Source organism: Mustelus asterias, chromosome 1 (genome assembly GCF_964213995.1).
Source record: "Mustelus asterias chromosome 1, sMusAst1.hap1.1, whole genome shotgun sequence".
Lineage (NCBI taxonomy): Eukaryota > Metazoa > Chordata > Chondrichthyes > Carcharhiniformes > Triakidae > Mustelus > Mustelus asterias.
In genome coordinates, this window is record NC_135801.1 from 169848157 (window position 1) to 169866581 (window position 18425).

An 18425-nucleotide genomic window follows, 5' to 3' on the forward strand; every position below is an offset into this window, starting at 1 on the left:
AATAATTTTGCAGGGCCTTTGGTTCTTTCTGCAATTTACCCATGTTAAGATATACTCAGCTGGAGTGTACCCCAGCAAATTCATTCTACTGTTCATCTTCGATTTATTTACTGTCCTGCTTTGTCTCAGCAAACTTCCCCAACTTTACATATCCGCTTACTCTGTTTGATCCCTAAGCACCAAATTACTTGAAGTTCCCATTCTTTTGGTACCTTTCAGACAGGATTATTCCTGCCTTCCTACTCTCTCTGTCCAGGAGCAGAAGTAGGCCTTTCAAGTCTGCTCCGCCACTCAATGAGGTTATGACTGATCTGATATGATAATCCTCAACTCCACTTTCCCACTTTATCCCCATAACCCTCAATTCCCTTACTGATTAAAAATCTGTCTATCTCAGCCTTGAACAAACTTAATGACCCAGCCTCTACAATAAAGAATTCCACAGATTCACTACCCTCTGAGAAGAAATTCCTCCTCATCTCTTCCTTTTTGTCCTTTAGGAGAGGCGGTGGCATAGTGGTATTGTCTCTAGACTAGTAACCCAGGGTAATGTCCTGGGGACGCAGGTTTGAATCCCACCATGGCAGATGGTGAAGTTTATATGCAACAGAAATTTGGAATCAAAAGTCTAATGATGACCATGACACAGAATGGTCAATTGTCGTAAAAACCCATCTGGTTCACCAATGCCCTTGAAGGGAAGGAAATCTGTCAACTTTACTTGGTCTGGCCTACATGTGATTCCAGATCCACAGCATAGTGCTTGACTCTTAAATGCCCTCAGGGATGGGCATTTCATGGCTCATGCAGCAACGCCCACATCCCATGAGCGAATTTTTAAAAAATTATGCACGAGGACCTCCAAATTCCTCTTTGCTGCAGCTTTCTGCAGTCTCTCTCCATTTAAATAATGTGTCTTTCTGTGTAACTTCTACCACTGCTAGTAAAGAAAAATTGTGGGGGGAGGGAAATAGTATTCACCTTTTGAGAAGCCAGGTACTCCATGCCACGTGCAACTTGGTAGGCACAAGACACAAGATCCTTGAAGGTTAACTGCTCATCTGGCACCTTGCATGTATCAAAGGAATAATCCATGCCAGGAGGCCGTCGTGCTTTGAGGTATTCCCGCAAGTTGCCTTTTGATGCATATTCAACAATGACATAGAGTGGACCTGAATGGGAATGAAATGTCACTTTATTATGTTGCAGATCTATCACAGGAAGAGGAAAAAGTCTTAACAGAAGGATCAGGCCTTAGTGAATGCCAAATCCCTTCAGCCCATGGAGGCATCACTGTTTTCATTGTGCCCATCGTCTGGGGGTTCCAGGCTGATCAGCAAGTATTATTACACCACAAAAAGAAAACTGAACAAATAGGAACATCAGGAGCACAGGCTGCATCTTCTCACCAGTTTGTCCAATCCACAGTAATAACAGCTGCACTCGAGGGGTGAGGAAAGTAACTTCAAAACCTCAGCCCTCCACCCAGTCTGACCCGCATGCAGCTTTGAAAACATCACAGACACCTTTAGCACTCACCGTCCTGTGTGCAGGCTCCGAGCAAGTTAATAATATTTTTATGTTTTCCAATCATCTTCATCATTTCCATTTCTGACACCAGATCAGACAGGTCTTTGTCAGTGGCATCATCTACGATGACAGAGAACAGAAACTGTAACTACTTAACAGCATGGAGGTGAAAAACACACAGAAGAACATCACACATCCAGCCTTACTGCTGGATGCAGTGGAAGGGGCAGCTTTCAAGCTGGATTTATGCAGCGGCTGCACAGCTGAATAAAAATGAAAATATTGTCCCATGTGTCTCAACTTATCATTTCTGGCCATACTTTTCTCAAGCATTTATATCTGTAACTTATGGGCACAGCCTGTTCTGTGACTCGAGAAAATCATCTCCAGTATCACATAATGATGCGGTACAGCGGCTGCCAGCTTGCATGTTCTTACCTTTTAGCATCTTAACAGCGACAGTGATGGGTTTATTGGGCTTGTCTTTCTCGATCCCAATGGCCTCTGCCATGACAACCTGCCCGAAACAGCCCTCGCCAAGTGGTTTTCCCAGAGTCAGTCTAGGGGACAGAAAAGATAAGGATAAATGGGGAAAGAAAACAAATATGAAGAATGCCATCAAGCTAGTCGTTGTTTAGTAGTACAGTCCGTAAGTCAAATTCACCTTGGGCGTTGAAACTCCCACTTGGGATCAGCTGGGAGCTCCAACTCAGAGACATTGGCCAACATTGGTGAATCGCTGGAGGAGAGGCGGGCAATTCTCACCAGTGGCGTGTTAGAGTTCATGGAGGAGTTCGACTCCAAGGACACCTGCTTGAATGAAAAATAATTCAAATTTGTTACCAACCACCACAAGTTACTGGCAAATCTGAGCTTAAACAGCAGGAGGGAAGTGAGGTCACAGACCAGCAACAAAAAAAAACCAAACTGGGGACATTAAGCCAACCAATGCCATTTTCAATTGTTCATATTATTACTTGGCACTCTTCCAACAGTGGGTTCCATCAAGGAATGGAGAGACTAGTAAATGTGAGGAGCAGGTTTTGTTTATTCTGTTTGCAGAAAAAAATCATTGGTTCTCTTGCAGTCTAAGCTAGGAGTTTGTGTCTTAGTCTGCTCCAACCAGATATATTGGACAACATCAGAGTGAGTTAACTCAGAGGCTCTGCACGTCCAACAGGAAATCAACCAGTCAGAATGTCTAATTTATAGTCACTTATCTTTTCAATATGAAGGTGGAAATGATATTTGAGTTACAGGATAATGTAGGCTGTGTGACAAGTCTTAAACTGAAACAGACAACCCCACCATTGCCAATGAACCCAAGTTATGGAGTTACTCTTCATACATATTTTTTCTGTCAGGATTCAGCAAAACCTTCGAGCAAGAGAGATAACACACAGACATACAAATCAGGCCCACTCCTGCGTACCAGGGAGTGAGAACTGCATCAGGTTTGGGTGCCATATTGACACAGTTCAATAGGCTGTGGGAAGTCACCGGTAACCTCTTGGATTATATAATTTCTGAAGTGAATGATGCCTGTGGGATTCGCCCAGTGAGCAGCTATTAAGCCCTGATCTTCAGGAATGGAGAAACAATAGATGAAGAGGCGTCTTTGTGAGTGAAGGTTTTGGGATGGATATTTTGGATTATCTTCTCCATCATTAGGTGTTGACCCACCTCTCAGGGGGCTGAGAGTCTCTGGAACTCTCTTCCTCAAAAGGCAGTGGAAGCAGAGTATTGGAATATGTTTAAGGCTAAGCTAGATAGATTCCTTTAACAAGGTGGTGGAAGGTTATCAGTGGGTAGGCAGGATTGTGCGGTTGAAGTTACAATCAGATCAGCCTTGATATTATTGAATGGCAGAGCAGGCTCAAGGGCCGAGTGGCCTACTTCTGCTCCTAATTTGCGTTTGTATGTTTTCACTCTTGCTCTAAGGTTTTGCTGAATCCTGTGGATTTCAATGGTCTGGATCATTTCTCAGTCCTGACTCTGAGATGCTATTTTGACATGCAAAATGTGTAATTGGGCCAAAGGTGAGTTTGGCGCCCAATCATGGTGTTGGCTGCTGCCTGGAAGCAGGAATGGACTTTAGGATGCAATGCTTAAAGGCAGGTAGCAGCCATGACTGGGTCTGCCATTGCCTTGTAGATTGGAAGAGGCAGGAGAGCAGAAGGCCAACAACCTCACAGTATAGACAAGTGCCAAACACTCATCTATCTAGTATTAAATCAACTCTGCTCAAGCAATGCCAACTTTGCGCCACTGCACGAGCACCTCAGTTTGATTTCCCTTTTGGTATCATGAACCACAATCAACAATGGTTCAACAGTGCTCCCGAGAGCTTTGCACTAATGAGTCATAGACCTTTTGTTCTTCCACTTCGCCTTCTTGAAAGTTTCCATCTGTCCCAATCCAACAAGCTCTTCAGCGAGCTTAACAGCCAGTTAATTGGAGGTGAGTGGTTGTTTGGGGTTCCTCCTGTAGCCTAGTGCTAGAGTATAAAAGTTGGGGTCTGATGTTGCAGATGTATAGAACGTTGGTTCGGCCGCATTTGGAATACTGCGTCCAGTTCTGGTCGCCACACTACCAGAAGGACGTGGAGGCTTTGGAGAGAGTACAGAGGAGGTTTACCAGGATGTTGCCTGGTATGGAGGGGCTTGGTTATGAGGAGAGATTGGGGAAACTGGGGTTGTTCTCCTTGGAAAGACGGAGGATGAGGGGAGACTTAATAGAGGTGTATAAAATTATGAAAGGCATAGATAGGGTGAATGGTGGGAAGCTTTTCCCCGGGTCGGTGGTGACGTTCACGAGGGGTCATAGGTTCAAGGTGAAGGGGGGGAGGTTTAACACAGATATCAGAAGGACACATTTCACACAGAGGGTCGTGGGGGCCTGGAATGTGTTGCCGGGCAAGGTGGTGGAGGCGGACACACTGGGAACGTTTAAGACTTATCTAGACAGCTATATGAACGGAGTGGGAATGGAGGGATACAAAAGAGTGGTCTAGTTTGGACCAGGGAGCGGCGCGGGCTAATTGTTCCTGGTTTCTCGTTTCAAGGCTTCATTCTATGATCATCTTGCTGGTGCCAGTACAGAGTGAGACTGCGGATAGTTGGGAACCTGTCTCGGGGGCAGGGAATTCATATGGTGTTCGTGGAAGTGGAAATGACTAGGGTTGGGAAGCATTTTCCGATCGGGGCCATTGTGATCTCCTGGACTCGTTTCGATCGCCTCAGGGGGTCGGAGAGGAATTTCCCAGATTTTTTTTCCCCATATTGGCCCTGGGGTTTTTCACTCTGGGTTTTCGCCTCTCCCTGGAGATCACATGGTCTGGAATGGGGGGGTGGGGGTGAGTTAATAGGTTGTAATGAACAAAGCATCGTAGCTGTGAGGGACAGCTCGGTGGATAGGATATTGGTATGTAGATAGGCTGGAAAATTGGGCGGGGATCCTGGATTCAGGATTCAATCCTGGAGCGGCGCGGGCTTGGAGGGCCGAAGGGCCTGTTCCTGTGCTGTATTGTTCTTTGTCACTGAACTGGTAACCACAAATCTAGAGCAATGCTCTGGGGTCCCTGGCTCAAATCCCATCACGGTCGATGGTTTCAATATTTAAAAAAATCATCCTGTGGTGAGCGAGAAAGAAAATTCCATTCCCTTGAAAATTGCAGCATGTTTCTGAGGAGCAGGAAGGCTGACACACCACCCATGAACAGTAGTTTCAAAGTGCACCTGACCTCTATGGGGGTGAGGAAGGAACTATTCATGTGATAGTGGGGGCGGGGGTATAGTAAAATAACAGACATGAATTTTCCTTGATCCAGTTAAAAGGTGATCAAGATTAGAAGTTGTTTTTGGGGACGGTACATGAGATCCGCAAAATCAACCAAGCAAAAAGTGAATGTAGAAGTACAACTGAATTCACCTTTAGAAAAAGCTGGTCTACTACATGGTCTAAACTCTTGTATCTACTTTCTGTTACCTGTCTCTTCAGCGGGAACTTGGAGAGTTTCTGTACTGGTGGCGGGTTCAGGGTTTTCTTTGAGGATGTTCTCATTCTGCACATGATTACTATAATAACAGTCAGTATGATAAGGACACAACCCGTCACATAGATGAGAATGTCAGCATAGACTGAGCCAGAATCATCCTCCTTCACCAAGTCTTCTGCTGTGGGGGAAATAGTGTGAGAAGCAAGTTAAAATACAGGCTTTGTGACTTCTGTGTGCCAACAGATAACATTCAGTCAGAGAAATACAAGAGTCCAATTTATTTTTTGTGTTTAGCTTCTTTAAGCACTCACAATGTATTCTGACAGGAACTGTCCAAAAGTACAACTGCCCCTGTGGACACTTAGCCAAAGGAATAGGCACAAATGGATTCAAAGAGTTAAATCCTGTTCAAAAATGTGGATTTTTGTCCTTTCCAACTAGCTATCCTGGCAGTATTCATGTTTTCCCAGCAATATTTTGCTGAGGTACAGCCTCACAATGTTGGTTATCATTTAGTTTCCCACCCAGCAGCTATTATTCATGTTACCAGGGTATTTTAACTGTGAAGGATTTCATCCAACATTCACCCACTCTGGTACAGTGATTAGGATTTGGAACCGTGGACACTTTCCTTTAACTAAGTTGAGGACTCTGGGATCAGCTGTAGCACTGCCATGAAGGAGGTCAGCTAACTCAGAATCTAAGTTAAACCTGCTACATGCGGCTCAAAGCCAGATGCACAGCAGGCTGTTGTTAAGAATCAGATCAGACTTTTCACTAAGCACAGGGAGTTCACGCACTGAACAGGACTGGAAGGTCCCCAGATCTGATTTCTCCTGTTCAGCTGGGCAGTAATCAGGATGTTACAATTGGGAATTCAATTGGGTCAAGGAAGAAAAATCTGCCAAGGACCCAAGCTTGCTGTGGGTTGCTGTTAATGCAATGTAGAACTTCTGCCGGGTGTTAGTGTGATGTTGGATATGGTTAGGATCTGGCTCAGGTGCTGCTTTAGTGAAATACTGGTGGAGTTATGAATGCAGCCATGGAAATGTACTTCATCAGTGAGTGAAAGGCTTCAGAAGAGGAGGGAGAGAAGAAAATTGATGAGGAAAAAAGGCAGAGGAGGAACCTGATTGAGATGTACAAACTTCGGGCGGCACGGTGGCACAGTGGTTAGCACTGCTGCTTCACAGCTCCAGGGTCCCGGGTTCGATTCCCGGCTCGGGTCACTGTCTGTGTGGAGTTTGCACATTCTCCTCGTGTCCGCGTGGGTTTCCTCCGGGTGCTCCGGTTTCCTCCCACAGTCCAAAGATGTGCGGGTTAGGTTGATTGGCCAGGTTGAAAATTGTCCCTTAGAGTCCTGGGATGTGTAGGTTAGAGGGATCAGCGGGTAAATATGTGGGGGTAGGGCCTGGGTGGGATTGTGGTCGGTGCAGACTCGATGGGCCGAATGGCCTCCTTCTGCACTGTAGGGTTTCTATGATTACTTCTATGATTTCTATGAACTTATGAGACTTTGATAGGGTAGAAAGAAGTAACTTTTCCCCTTAGAAATGGGGTCAATAATCAGGAGCATAGATTTAAGGTAAGTGGCAGGAAATTTAGAGGGGATTTGAGGAAATGTTTTTCCACCCAGAGGGTGATGGGAATCTGGAACTCTGCCTGAAAGCGTAGTAAAGGAGAGAGCCATCACAACATTTAAGAAGCAGTTAGATGAAGCGTCATAGTGTACAAGACCAAGGATCAAGTACTGGAAAATAGCTAGGTGCTTGTTGGCTGTGCAGACACAATGGGCCGAAGGGCCACTTTGAGTGCAGTAAAAGTCGAAAATTATTCTGACTAAATAAACCTTTTTGCAAATTGTGTGGTCAGCCCCAAAATACGTTCTCATAGTGTAAGGCTCAAGGCATTGCTTAATTCTCAATGTATGTTGAGGAGAACTCATTAAACACTAATGTGTTTAACTGAATGGAAATTATCTGTTAATAATGTGACAGGCCTTAAATTAGACCAGCAAAGTGTTAGTGGAAAAAATATTACCCATGATAAATAGACTGGATGTGAATAGGTTTCCCTTTAATTATGATCAGTTTGACACTTCCAAGTGACCACAGAGGCCGAAAGAATAAGTAATGGGCTAAGTGTGGCATCGGAAAATAAAAGTAAAGTCGCCATAGTCCGAGATGACCATAGGCTGCTCTTCCCTTTGAAAGAGAGGTGGTGATTTAACCTGATGATCACCACATCTCAGGCGAGGGGCAAGGTTGAGAAGTGGGTCATCATGAATTACCTCAGAAATTGAACATTCACAATTGGCATCGCTCTGCATTACAAACCAGCCAACTGAGTTAAAAGGGTGCGAGGGGTAGGCCAGAAAACTACAGGTCACTCAGTCTGACTTCAGTGTTGGGAAATTATTGGAAATAATTCTGAGGGACAGGATAAACTGTCACTTAGAAAAGCACAGATTGATCAAGGATAGTTCCCTTTTAAGGGAATACTGTGTCTTACTAACTTAATAGAATTTTTTGAGAGAATAAGAGGAATGATGAGGGCAATGCAGTGGATATTGTCAATGTGGATTTCAGTAAGGCATTTGACAAGGTTTCACACGGCAGACTGGTCAGAAAAGTGAAATCTCATGGGATACAGGAGAAGGTGGCAGGTAGGACCTAAAATTGGCTCAGTGACAGGAAAAATGGGGAATGGTCAATGTATGTTTTTGCAAATGGTAAACAGTGGGGTTCCACAGAGTAGCAGTGGGGTTCCACAGAGCTGAGCATTGGGTCCCTTTCTGTTTGTTGTATATATTAATGATTTAGACTTAAATGTCGGAGGCATGATTGGGAAATTTGCAGATGGCACAAATATTGGCCATGTGGTCGATCGTGAAGAGGATAGCTGTTGACTCCAGAATGATATCAATGGTTTGGTTGAGAGGGCAGAGAAATGGCAAATAGAATTCAATCCAGAAAAGTGTAAGGTAATGCATTTGGGGAGGGCAAACAAAGCAAGGGAATAATCAATAAACAGGAAGATATTGAGAGGGCTTGAGGAAGTGAGAGACCTTGGGGTGCATGTCCACAGGTCCCTGAAGGTGACGGGACAAGTGGACAAGGTGGTCAAGAAAGCACATAGAATGTTTTCCTTTATTGGGCGAGGGTATTGAATACAAAAGCAGGGATGTAATGATGGAACTGTATAAAACGCTGGTAAGGCCACAGCTGGAGTTTTGTGGACAGTTCTGGTTATCACATGACAGGAAGGGCATAATTACTCAGAGTGCAGAGGAGATTTACAAGAATTTTGGTAGAGCTTGAAAATTGCACTATAAAAGGAGAGATTGGATAGTTAGGGTTGTTTTCTTTAGTTCAGAGGAGGCTGATGGGTGACCTAAATTAAGGTGTACAACATTACGAGGGGCCGAGACAGGGTAGGCAAGAAAGATATTTCCCCTAGCTGTGGGGTTAATTATCAGAAGGCACAGATTTAAGGTGACTGGCAGAAGGATTAGAGGGGACATGAGAAAAAGGTTTTCACATCGAGGGTGGTTGGTGTCTGGGATTCACTGCCTAAGTTGGTGGATGAGGCTGAATCGCTGAACCCATTTAAAAGGAACCTGGATCTGCATCTGACGTGCTGTAATCTGTAAGGCTATGGACCAGCTGCTGGGAAATGGGGTTAAAATGAGTGGTTCATTTTGTTTTTGGCCGGCGTAGACATTATGGGTTGAACAGTTGGTTTCTGCACTGTACCTTTTCCACGGTTTTATCAACTAGGAGCAGGGAAACAAAAGCTTGCTGCTCACTGCCCATCTACTTTCACCATGGATGTTTTATTTTCTTGGTGAATAGGCCTATAGAACGTTTAATTTTATTAAGTGGCATTTTACTTGATGTCACATCTGTGTGCCTTGGGTACTTCTGGACTATAAGGAGGGGCTGGCTCTCTTATGATAAACCATCTCCGGATTGTACTGTCATGGAAACCACACTGTAATTAGTGAACAAATCTGGTTTATGAATTGATTGCATTACTATATTTCATTTTACCTCCACTCATAACCCAATTGAAATGCTCAAGTTTGAGTTTATATTCTGACAGGAGCGGGCTGTATGTGTTAGTGTGGGGTGTCACCTGTTAGTTATTGAAAACAGGGCTGGCAAAATCATTGTACTTGAAAAGCATAATTTTTTTCCATCATTTTGCATTCAAACAGAAATCTTCACCATCTGGATCCTTTCCCCTTCAGAAATGTATGTCCACATGCTGGTGAACAGGAAACCTGCCTGGGAGGAAATGGTGAACCCAACATTGTAAGGGAGCCAAATGAGCTTGAAGGGATGGTGTTTTCTCCTCATGTCCCAAGACAAGATTTTTACTTTTACATTCATTCGTGGGATATGGGCGTCGCTGGCTGGCCTGCATTTATTGCCCATCCCTCATTGCCCTCCAGAAGCTGGTGGTGAGCTGCCTTCTTGAAACACTGCAGTCTACGTGCTGTGGGTTGACCCACAATGCCATTATGGAGGAAATTCCAGAATTATAACTCATGCTGCTCAGGAGGGTGAGTGAATCCCTGCCAGGATCTGAGCTTTACGCCGTTCAGACTGACACTGAACAGGGAAAGATACATTAGTGGAGATAAAATTACTGAGCCTGGGTTGCTCAGTCAGTTCACTGTCTCAGTGAAATAGATAGAATTGGGAAAATGTTTAACAAAAGATGGATACAGATGGTGAGACTTCCTGTTTAAAGTAAGTGTGATTAAAAGAACAAAATGCAGAACAGTCTTCCCATTTTGATGAAAGAAACATTACACAATAATCACAAGAGAGAATTTGAAAGAGCAGCAATACCTGGCAGAACGGATAACCATGCAGAGTGATGCGAATACCCAATAGAATTACCAGCCAAACAGGTATACTCCCCTGCATCCTCAAAAGTAACATTTCGCAAGTACAGAATTTCTATTTCCTTATCCGTTGTGTTAATACCAGCAGTCTACAAAAAAAAAGACACCAAACAGGATAGGAGAAAATGAAGAGAAAGGATACAATAAGGTAGGGTTTGACCATAGCACCTCATTAAAGGCCCTGCACACCACAGACCTGAAAGCAGGTTCAAGCACATATAGAAGGTTCCATCCTGCTCCAGAATGATTCAATGTGATAGACATTCCTACCTTCGCACCCTGCACATTAGTCAAGAGTTCCCTTCACCAGGCTCTCACTCTCTCTGTCCCATTATTAGGCATGCAAGAGCAAAAACAAGTGTTTGAATTTGAGGGGAAAAATTGACCCACAATATGCTGGATTGCTTCAAAGTCAGGTTTAAATGAAAGATTATTTTTTTCAGAAATAGTCACATTAATTGGAGGAGGCAAAGGGGGTGAACAAGGACAGCACTGTTAAACAAAACAGCAGTGAAACAGTTAAGAGCAGCCAATGGTTATTCAATGTGATAGTCTCTTTTAAATTAGTAGAAGTGAGAGAAAACGGGGATAACAATAGGAAAAGTGTGAAAGATGGAATGCAATCCTGTATTGTAGGAATTTTTTCCACAGCAAGGGGAAGCAGCGTGGGGTTTTCTTTCAATGAGTAGCAGGAAAGAGGAAAGGTTACTAGCAATTGGTTGGCAGCCTGCAGCAGTTGAGTTCAGTAACATACAAGGGATTTTCTTTCTCCATATTGGGTTGGCGATGGTGTCCAGGGGACGGGTGGTTGGGGGTTAAAGGTCACACTTGGGGATTCGAGGCCTGGGACAGAGTTTTGCGTTTACCTGGTTTCGGTTTGTTGACGTACAGCCAGTGCAGTTTTTCAGCCATGCCAACGAAATTGGTGGCTCTACACAGATACTCGCCCTCATCCTGTTCTGTCACATTGTAAAGAATGAGTTTAGCGTCCGCTTCAGCGGTATTACTTATCCATGACTGAAAGAATAGATCACACAGAACAGGTCAGTAGGTTCAGATGCAGCTCCACAGCATGGCTACAGCCAATGGTAGCAGTAGACGTTCCCAACTGGAAGCACTGGATAGAGGGTGGGTGTTAAAAACAAACTTGGCATTGAACCTCTCTTTTCCCTCTGGTCTGCCAGTCCCATTGTTAGATGCACGTTGCCCTCTAAGCCACACAGCATCCTGACTTGGGAATGTATTGCCGTTCCGTCACTGTTGTTGGCTCAAAATCCTGGAACACCCTCCCGATCAGCACTGTGGGTGTACCTACACCACCTGGACTGCAGCTGTTCAAGAATCACCAGCACCTTTCAAGGGCAATTAGGAATGGACAATAAATGTTGGCTCAGCCAGCAGTGCCCAGATCCTATGATCACATTTTTTAAAATGGTAGGTGTGTGACCGCCTGGCAAACCTTTATTATTAGACAAGAAGATTTGAAAACTCCACCTGATTATTCCCTCCCTTCTCTTTCAGGGCTGGTGTGAGGGGGTGGGTTATTTTACCTCCTTGTCCACCACAGCACAGACTACCTGCTCACAGCAATGAAGACAGGCGAGTTTTATCCCACCTCCGTCCTTCCAGGGTAAACGCTGTTTTAAAAGGCATTCCACCTGGAGATGCCTCTTTGCTTTGATTACATATTACAGTAAGAAGTCTCACAACACCAGGTTAAAGCCCAGCAGGTTTATTTGGAATCACGAGCTTTCGGAGCGCTGCTCCTTTATCAGGTGATGAAGGGGCAGCGCTCCGAAAGCTCGTGATTCCAAATAAGCCTGTTGAACTTTAAACTGGAGTTGTGAGACTTCTTACTGTACCCACCCCAGTCCAACACCGGCATCTCCACACCATGATTAAATATTAAACACACTACAGTGAAATCTCACTATAACAAAACTACTGGCATTGTTCTGTTGGGATATTCTGTTGGGTCCAATTTGAAAATTTTGGGAATTTCTGATGAAAATTCCGGAAGCACATTCTCGGAATTTAGACATTTATTAATGGATCCTTAATTTCAGACCAAAAAAACACAGGTATTCCCCCACTATTTTGTTTAAAACAAATAAATATAATTCCTTTAATTCTAGGGCCGAATTCAAAATACTCCAAAGAACCTCATTCCAGATTGACATGGCGTTGTGGTTGAGTCAGATTAATAAGATGTCTCAGCTGAAGAGAAAAATTACAAATCAAGGGTCGGTTTCTGATGTGAAGTCTGATGGATGATATCACATACCCACAAATAAATCCCTAAAGCACTTGGGATGTGAACACTTCCAGGTTATTTTCCTGCCTACGCACTGCCATTGAAGGAGCAGGTTTTACTGTAACTGTGTAGTACATGTGGAATCCATGAACAATGGAGCTTCATTAAAGTGAAGTTGTGGTGACATAAAGTGAAGGTTTTGGCGTCCCAACAATGGAGTCTTATATATAAAGAGACTCTGTCACACATTCTGGGTATCTTTTTGCAAGATGTTAATTTTCCAGAACCTGCTACATTTTCCACTGGTCGAGTTCATCCTATGGCTTTATGAACTTAGGGTATGCCTTTTCTGGGGGGGCCATGATGTGGAGATGCCGGCGTTGGACTGGGGTAAACACAGTAAGAAGTCTAACAATACCAGGTTAAAGTCCAACCTGTTGTATAAATAAACCTGTTGGACTTTAACCTGGTGTTGTTAGACTTCTTACTGTGTTTTCTGGGAGGCATGATGTGGAGATGCCGGCGTTGGACTGGGGTCAACACAGTAAGAAGTTTAACAACACCAGGTTAAAGTCCAACAGGTTTATTTGGTAGCAAAAGCCACACAAGCTTTCGGAGCCCCAAGCCCCTTCTTCAGGTGAGTTCTTCACCTGAAGAAGGGGCTTGGGGCTCCGAAAGCTTGTGTGGCTTTTGCTACCAAATAAACCTGTTGGACTTTAACCTGGTGTTGTTAAACCTCTTTTCTGGGAGGGCCAGGGGGACAGCAGAAAACATTTTTTTTAAAATCAGCATAAAATATATTTGTCACAGACATAAAAGGAGTGACCTGGCTGACATTGCACAAACACATTGAATAAACTTTGGTGTGGTCATGTTATTGCAATAATTCATGATTCTAAACCAATACATTAGTAAAATGTTTACCATTATTCAGATGATCTACTCATTGGGCTGTGTGTTGGGTAAAGCCTGGGGTGGCAGGGGAAATTGCTCAATGTTTTTAACATCAGCGCCAGGACTCCTGTTTCTGTTTCCCATCTGCCATTCTCGAGAAATGAATCTTTACAACATCAAGTGAGACCGTCAAAGCAAGAGCTGAGCAGGTGTAGCACTTTCCACGTGTTCACTGCCCCCACCCCGTAGCCCTGCCTCATCACTTTCTCCCCTCCCAGTCTCTATTCATTAATTAGTTTGGGAATGCCTCCTCCAGAGAGGGTGCTATTTAGCTGATTATGGGGGGAAGACGATTGTTTGCAGCAACTGGTCAGTTCCCACAACCATTCAGCGGTTCCACTCTCTTCGATCCACTTGTTGGGAGGCTGTAGCAGTCGGAAGGCAAACTGCAGTGTGAAAGCTCACAAGACTTTTTAAATTCAGTCTCAGCGTGTGGCTGTTTCCGACAAGATTGACAATTAATGCCCATACCCGAGGAAGAGATGGCTTGATGCCATTTCAGAGGGCAGTTATGAATCAAACATATTGGCGTGAAACTAAGTCACATATTGGCCAGGGCTCAGTAAGGGTGGCAGGTGGGATTTTTTACAACAATCTGTCAGCTTCAGGGCCACTTTTGCCGATACCATACATCACATTAAAGTTTAAATTATGTGTCTTGCATGTAAAAGAACTTGCATTTATATAGCACCTTTCATGATCAAGACAACCCAAAAGGCTTTACAGCTCAGCATGGTAAAAGTTATGTTACTATTGCAGTTTAAAAAATGTGGCAGCCAATTTGCACACAGTCAGGTCCCATAACCAGTAATGTGATAATAACCTGATAATCCTTTTCAGCGATGTTAACGGAGAGATAAATATTGATTAGAACGCCCCTGCTCTTCTTCGACTAGTCCCATGGGAACTGTTACATACACCTTAGAGGGTTGACACATCATCTATGGTCTAAGCAGCTGAAGTCGGTCCTCAAACTTTGTGCAACCAAAAGTGTAATCAAGAGAGACGGCTTTCTATGCAAGGTGCTTGAGAGAACCTTTCTTGCTTGGGGAATGAGAAGGATTGTCCATGCCACGGAGCATCATGAAGCATCTTCCAGCATTGTGTTATCTATAAATTACTACCACTAAGCACTTTTCTCAAAGACTCCACATCTTTAAGCTGGCATCAACTTGTTTATATGGAAAGTATCGGGCTGATTCCTGAACAATAAGATGCCTGGATTCAGAGGACACAACATCCAATGAATTTGCACGTTACTTCTATTCAAATACCCCCATGGCTTCATAGCTGTCCTATTTGTGTAAACCTTTCCAGTCCCACAGCCCTTCAAGAACTCTGCTTTCCTCCAACACTCACCTGTTGTACACCTCCAACCCACTTCCCCCCTTCAGTCATCCAGGCCTTAATCTTTGGAATTTCCTTCTTAAAATTTCTACCAAAACTTCGATATAATGACAGAATGACAAGCTGCACGAAAGTACTATTTTCAGTCCTGTTTTTAATCAGGTAACTTTTTCCTATCACTTCTCTTAAAGAGAAAGCTGTTTAGTTCCAGGCCGGTGGCCCTTCATTCCTGGCAGGGCTGTTAAATCCACATGGTGCCATTGTTTGCTCGGTGCCTATTTGAAAATCTTCTTTGTGCTCACTGTGCACATTCCGCACACATTCTGCTGTGTCCCCCGCCCCCACACCCCATGCTTTTTCCCTATTACCTTCTCTGATCCCAGATTTAAGGATAGGCTTTAAACAACACAGCAGCTCAAAGTGGCTGCACTGAATCCACAGACATGAGCATCTCTCCGACCAGCTCAAACAACAGTGGATAAGCAAAGGCTTAAAATATTTCCTGCCGTTTGCTTTACAGGGATATAAGAATCATGGTCTCACTGTCAACCTCGGTGTGCATCCAGCTTTTCAAGCTTGGCTTGGTAGGACTCTGGGTAATTTAAAAACAAAATTACATTGATGGGACAGTGTGCAGACAGACTGAATTTTGCAGTGCTGGACTGTGTGGCCAGTAAACATCTCACTGTGAGATTGGTGGTCACTTAACACTGCCACCACGCTGGGGAACTAAACTTCAGCAAGACCATTAATTTACACTCTTCTGCATATCAAACTGCATTTTTGTGATTGGGATGCAGGGTTTTTTCAGTCCTTTTGGGGTATAAGTTTTCTTATTGCTGTTCCTAATTGCTATCCCTCTGTTCTTGAAGAATCTGCAAACAGAATGAGTTTCAATTCTCCACTCCCTTTCCCATACACTCATACTTCTTGTTTGAGTCAAACCTATATGGGCGCGCAAACACATATCAAAAGGATTGTTTGGGTATAATTCTTTGCTAACTCTGTTGGGTTAGGTCGAGGTCGCATTAGGGAAGCTTATAAGTAGACTCAGCCTCCCAGGTTGGGAGAAATTTAAAGCACTCACTCCTGATTGTTATTAGAGTCCAGTTCTGTCCTGGCTGAGATCAGCATGGACTACACGATGAGCTACAGGCCTTCTGCAGTGTTTGGTGCAGTGTAACACTGGGTGGTTCATTCACTCACTTGCCCCATCAGGAGAACAATAATTTAATTTTGCCAACACTTTTATTAATTCAAATGCACATCTTTTGTGTTTAAATCCTCCCATGGCCTTTTACCTGCCCTATCTGTGTAATCTTTTCTGGCCCCATAGCCCTTACAGAACTCTGCTTTCCTCCAACATCCACCTCTTATGCATCTCTAGCCCAGATTTTCCCTTCAGTCATTCAGGACTTTATCTCTGGAATTCCCTTCTTAAACCACTAAACCTTTCTCTCCTCCTTTAAGACCCCCATAAAAAGCCACCTCTTTGTCCCTCCTTTATCCTTAGTCGATTATCTTAATATCTCCTCTTTGGCTCCTGTCTGTTAATGTTCCAGTGAAGCATTTTGGGATGTTTTTCGATGTTAAAGGTGCTATAGAAATGCAAGTTATTGTTGAGTCTTTGAATATTTGTGTGTAATCATTACATTTTCACTTTGCGTGTGTGATGCCACTAAGACCCACAGATGGGATTATTGACCGCCATGTTTACCCAATGTACTGCTCAACAATCCTGCTACTTACTTTCAGCACCACGACGTACGGAGCTCCATCTGGCCCCAGTTTGCTGCCATTGACTTCCACGTGTTTGAGCCACTGGATGTGTGGCTGTGCGTCGCTGAAGACCTTGCAATGGAATTCCACATCACTGCCCACAACCACTGACTGGTTTGCAGGCAGTCCTGCCTGAAGAATAGGCCGATGTGGAGACCTTTCTAAAAATGAAGGAAACATTTCAGATTAAAATAAAGCAATTCCCACAATTTCATGTTGAATTGGCAATAAAAGAGATATTGTTATTATTTATCTGTTATCAGCATTTGAATTAAGCTGCCTGGTGAGCCAGCAGAATTAAGGGAAAGGGTGTTGGATACAAGGAAAGAAAGTCGAGGACTGGAAGATTTGACAAATGAATGACTTTCTCTTGTCCTTGTAAACTACTGGCAGCTTTATCATGAGTATGGAATTAGAAAGGCCATTTGATCCAATGGCCTACTCCCTCCACATATTATATTGCTACACTATAAATCTTACCCAATCCATGTGATCTTGCGGAAGGCAATCAACTTCAGGTAAATTTGAAGAAAATGAAACTCTTGTGAACACTTTTCTTGCTCAACAATACACCAGGCTGTTGATCTAATTGATACCCGCCATTACAACACGGAATTGTCCTGAACTGCAGCACTAAAGAGAATAAAACGCCAATCTATAGCCGCAGAGAGGCATCTGCACACTCGGCATGGGCTGTCATGGAGATCGACAAAAGCAAGACCCAAGAAAAGCAAATCTACTACTGGCATGAGATAGATAATGCAGCAAAAGAATGGTGAGCCGATCCCTTTAAATATTTGTTGTAAACACTGAATGGGAATGTGTTATATTAGCAACAAAGATGACCTCGAATTAAAAATGCAATTAATTATATCTCATACCCACTGCAACCAACTGACTGTGGCAGTTCATTTTAAAACCTACACTTCATATCAGCTTTTACAGTGTCGAACCACACAATCTCCTCCTCAACGTTCACAGAGTAACTGTAGTCTTTAATCAAGCTATGACAGGAATAATAGATTAGGAGGCTGAGATTTCTTGGGACTGAGCACAGGTCCTGCTGTTGGTATGAGGGCTTTCAATGATCCAATATGATGCTATATTATTTTTACAATGAGGTCTGGTCGTTTCTTTATAAACACAAAGTTTGATGTACTTTGTATGAAGTTTAGAATATTTGCTCTTCTGTCTAGGAGATCTGGTGGTAATGGAGGAGTCTCACGGGCCATACATTCTCTTTCCATTTTCCCAACGTTAATGAGAGACTGAATAAGCATGTCAGAAAAAAAACACAGCTAAAATAACAAGGCTTTCCCCCTTGGTGACTCATTTGGTAAAAGGCTCACCACCACCTTCACATGGGCCATTAGGGTTGGGTCTTGACAGTGAGGTCCATATCCCACTGATGAATGAATGAAAGACTGCAACATAGCCCAGTGAGGGCACATAAGCCTCTCTTCCCCCTCCCCCCACCCCCCTCCGTGTCCTGGTCAATATTTAATCACTAAAACAGAATACCTGGTCATTAACACATTGCTGTTTGTCGGACCTTATCAAGTGTAAATTCACCATCGCGTTTCCTACATTACAACAGTCGCAACACTTCAAAGGTACTTCAATGGCTGTAAAGGTTTTGGGATGTCCAG

The 18425-nt window shown here is 43.7% G+C and overlaps 1 protein-coding gene across 9 annotated transcripts in view; it reads right to left on the reverse strand.

Annotated features, from left to right (window-relative positions):
* Positions 1 to 18425, reverse strand: part of fgfr3 (fibroblast growth factor receptor 3) — a 177291-nt gene that overhangs the window by 14724 nt on the left and 144142 nt on the right. For 3 of the 9 annotated variants that reach the window (XM_078222998.1, XM_078222966.1, XM_078222974.1), the window contains exons 12-18: positions 16747 to 16937; positions 11309 to 11459; positions 5518 to 5705; positions 2195 to 2343; positions 1969 to 2090; positions 1540 to 1650; positions 982 to 1172 (exon numbers count right to left, since the gene is read on the reverse strand). In XM_078222998.1, the coding sequence (XP_078079124.1) occupies positions 982 to 1172; positions 1540 to 1650; positions 1969 to 2090; positions 2195 to 2343; positions 5518 to 5705; positions 11309 to 11459; positions 16747 to 16937 (1103 nt within the window). Of the gene's footprint in view, positions 1 to 981; positions 1173 to 1539; positions 1651 to 1968; positions 2091 to 2194; positions 2344 to 5517; positions 5706 to 10386; positions 10532 to 11308; positions 11460 to 16746; positions 16938 to 18425 lie in introns of all 9 variants that reach the window. The other 6 variants (XM_078223018.1, XM_078223007.1, XM_078223028.1 and 3 more) reach the window with 4 other exon arrangements.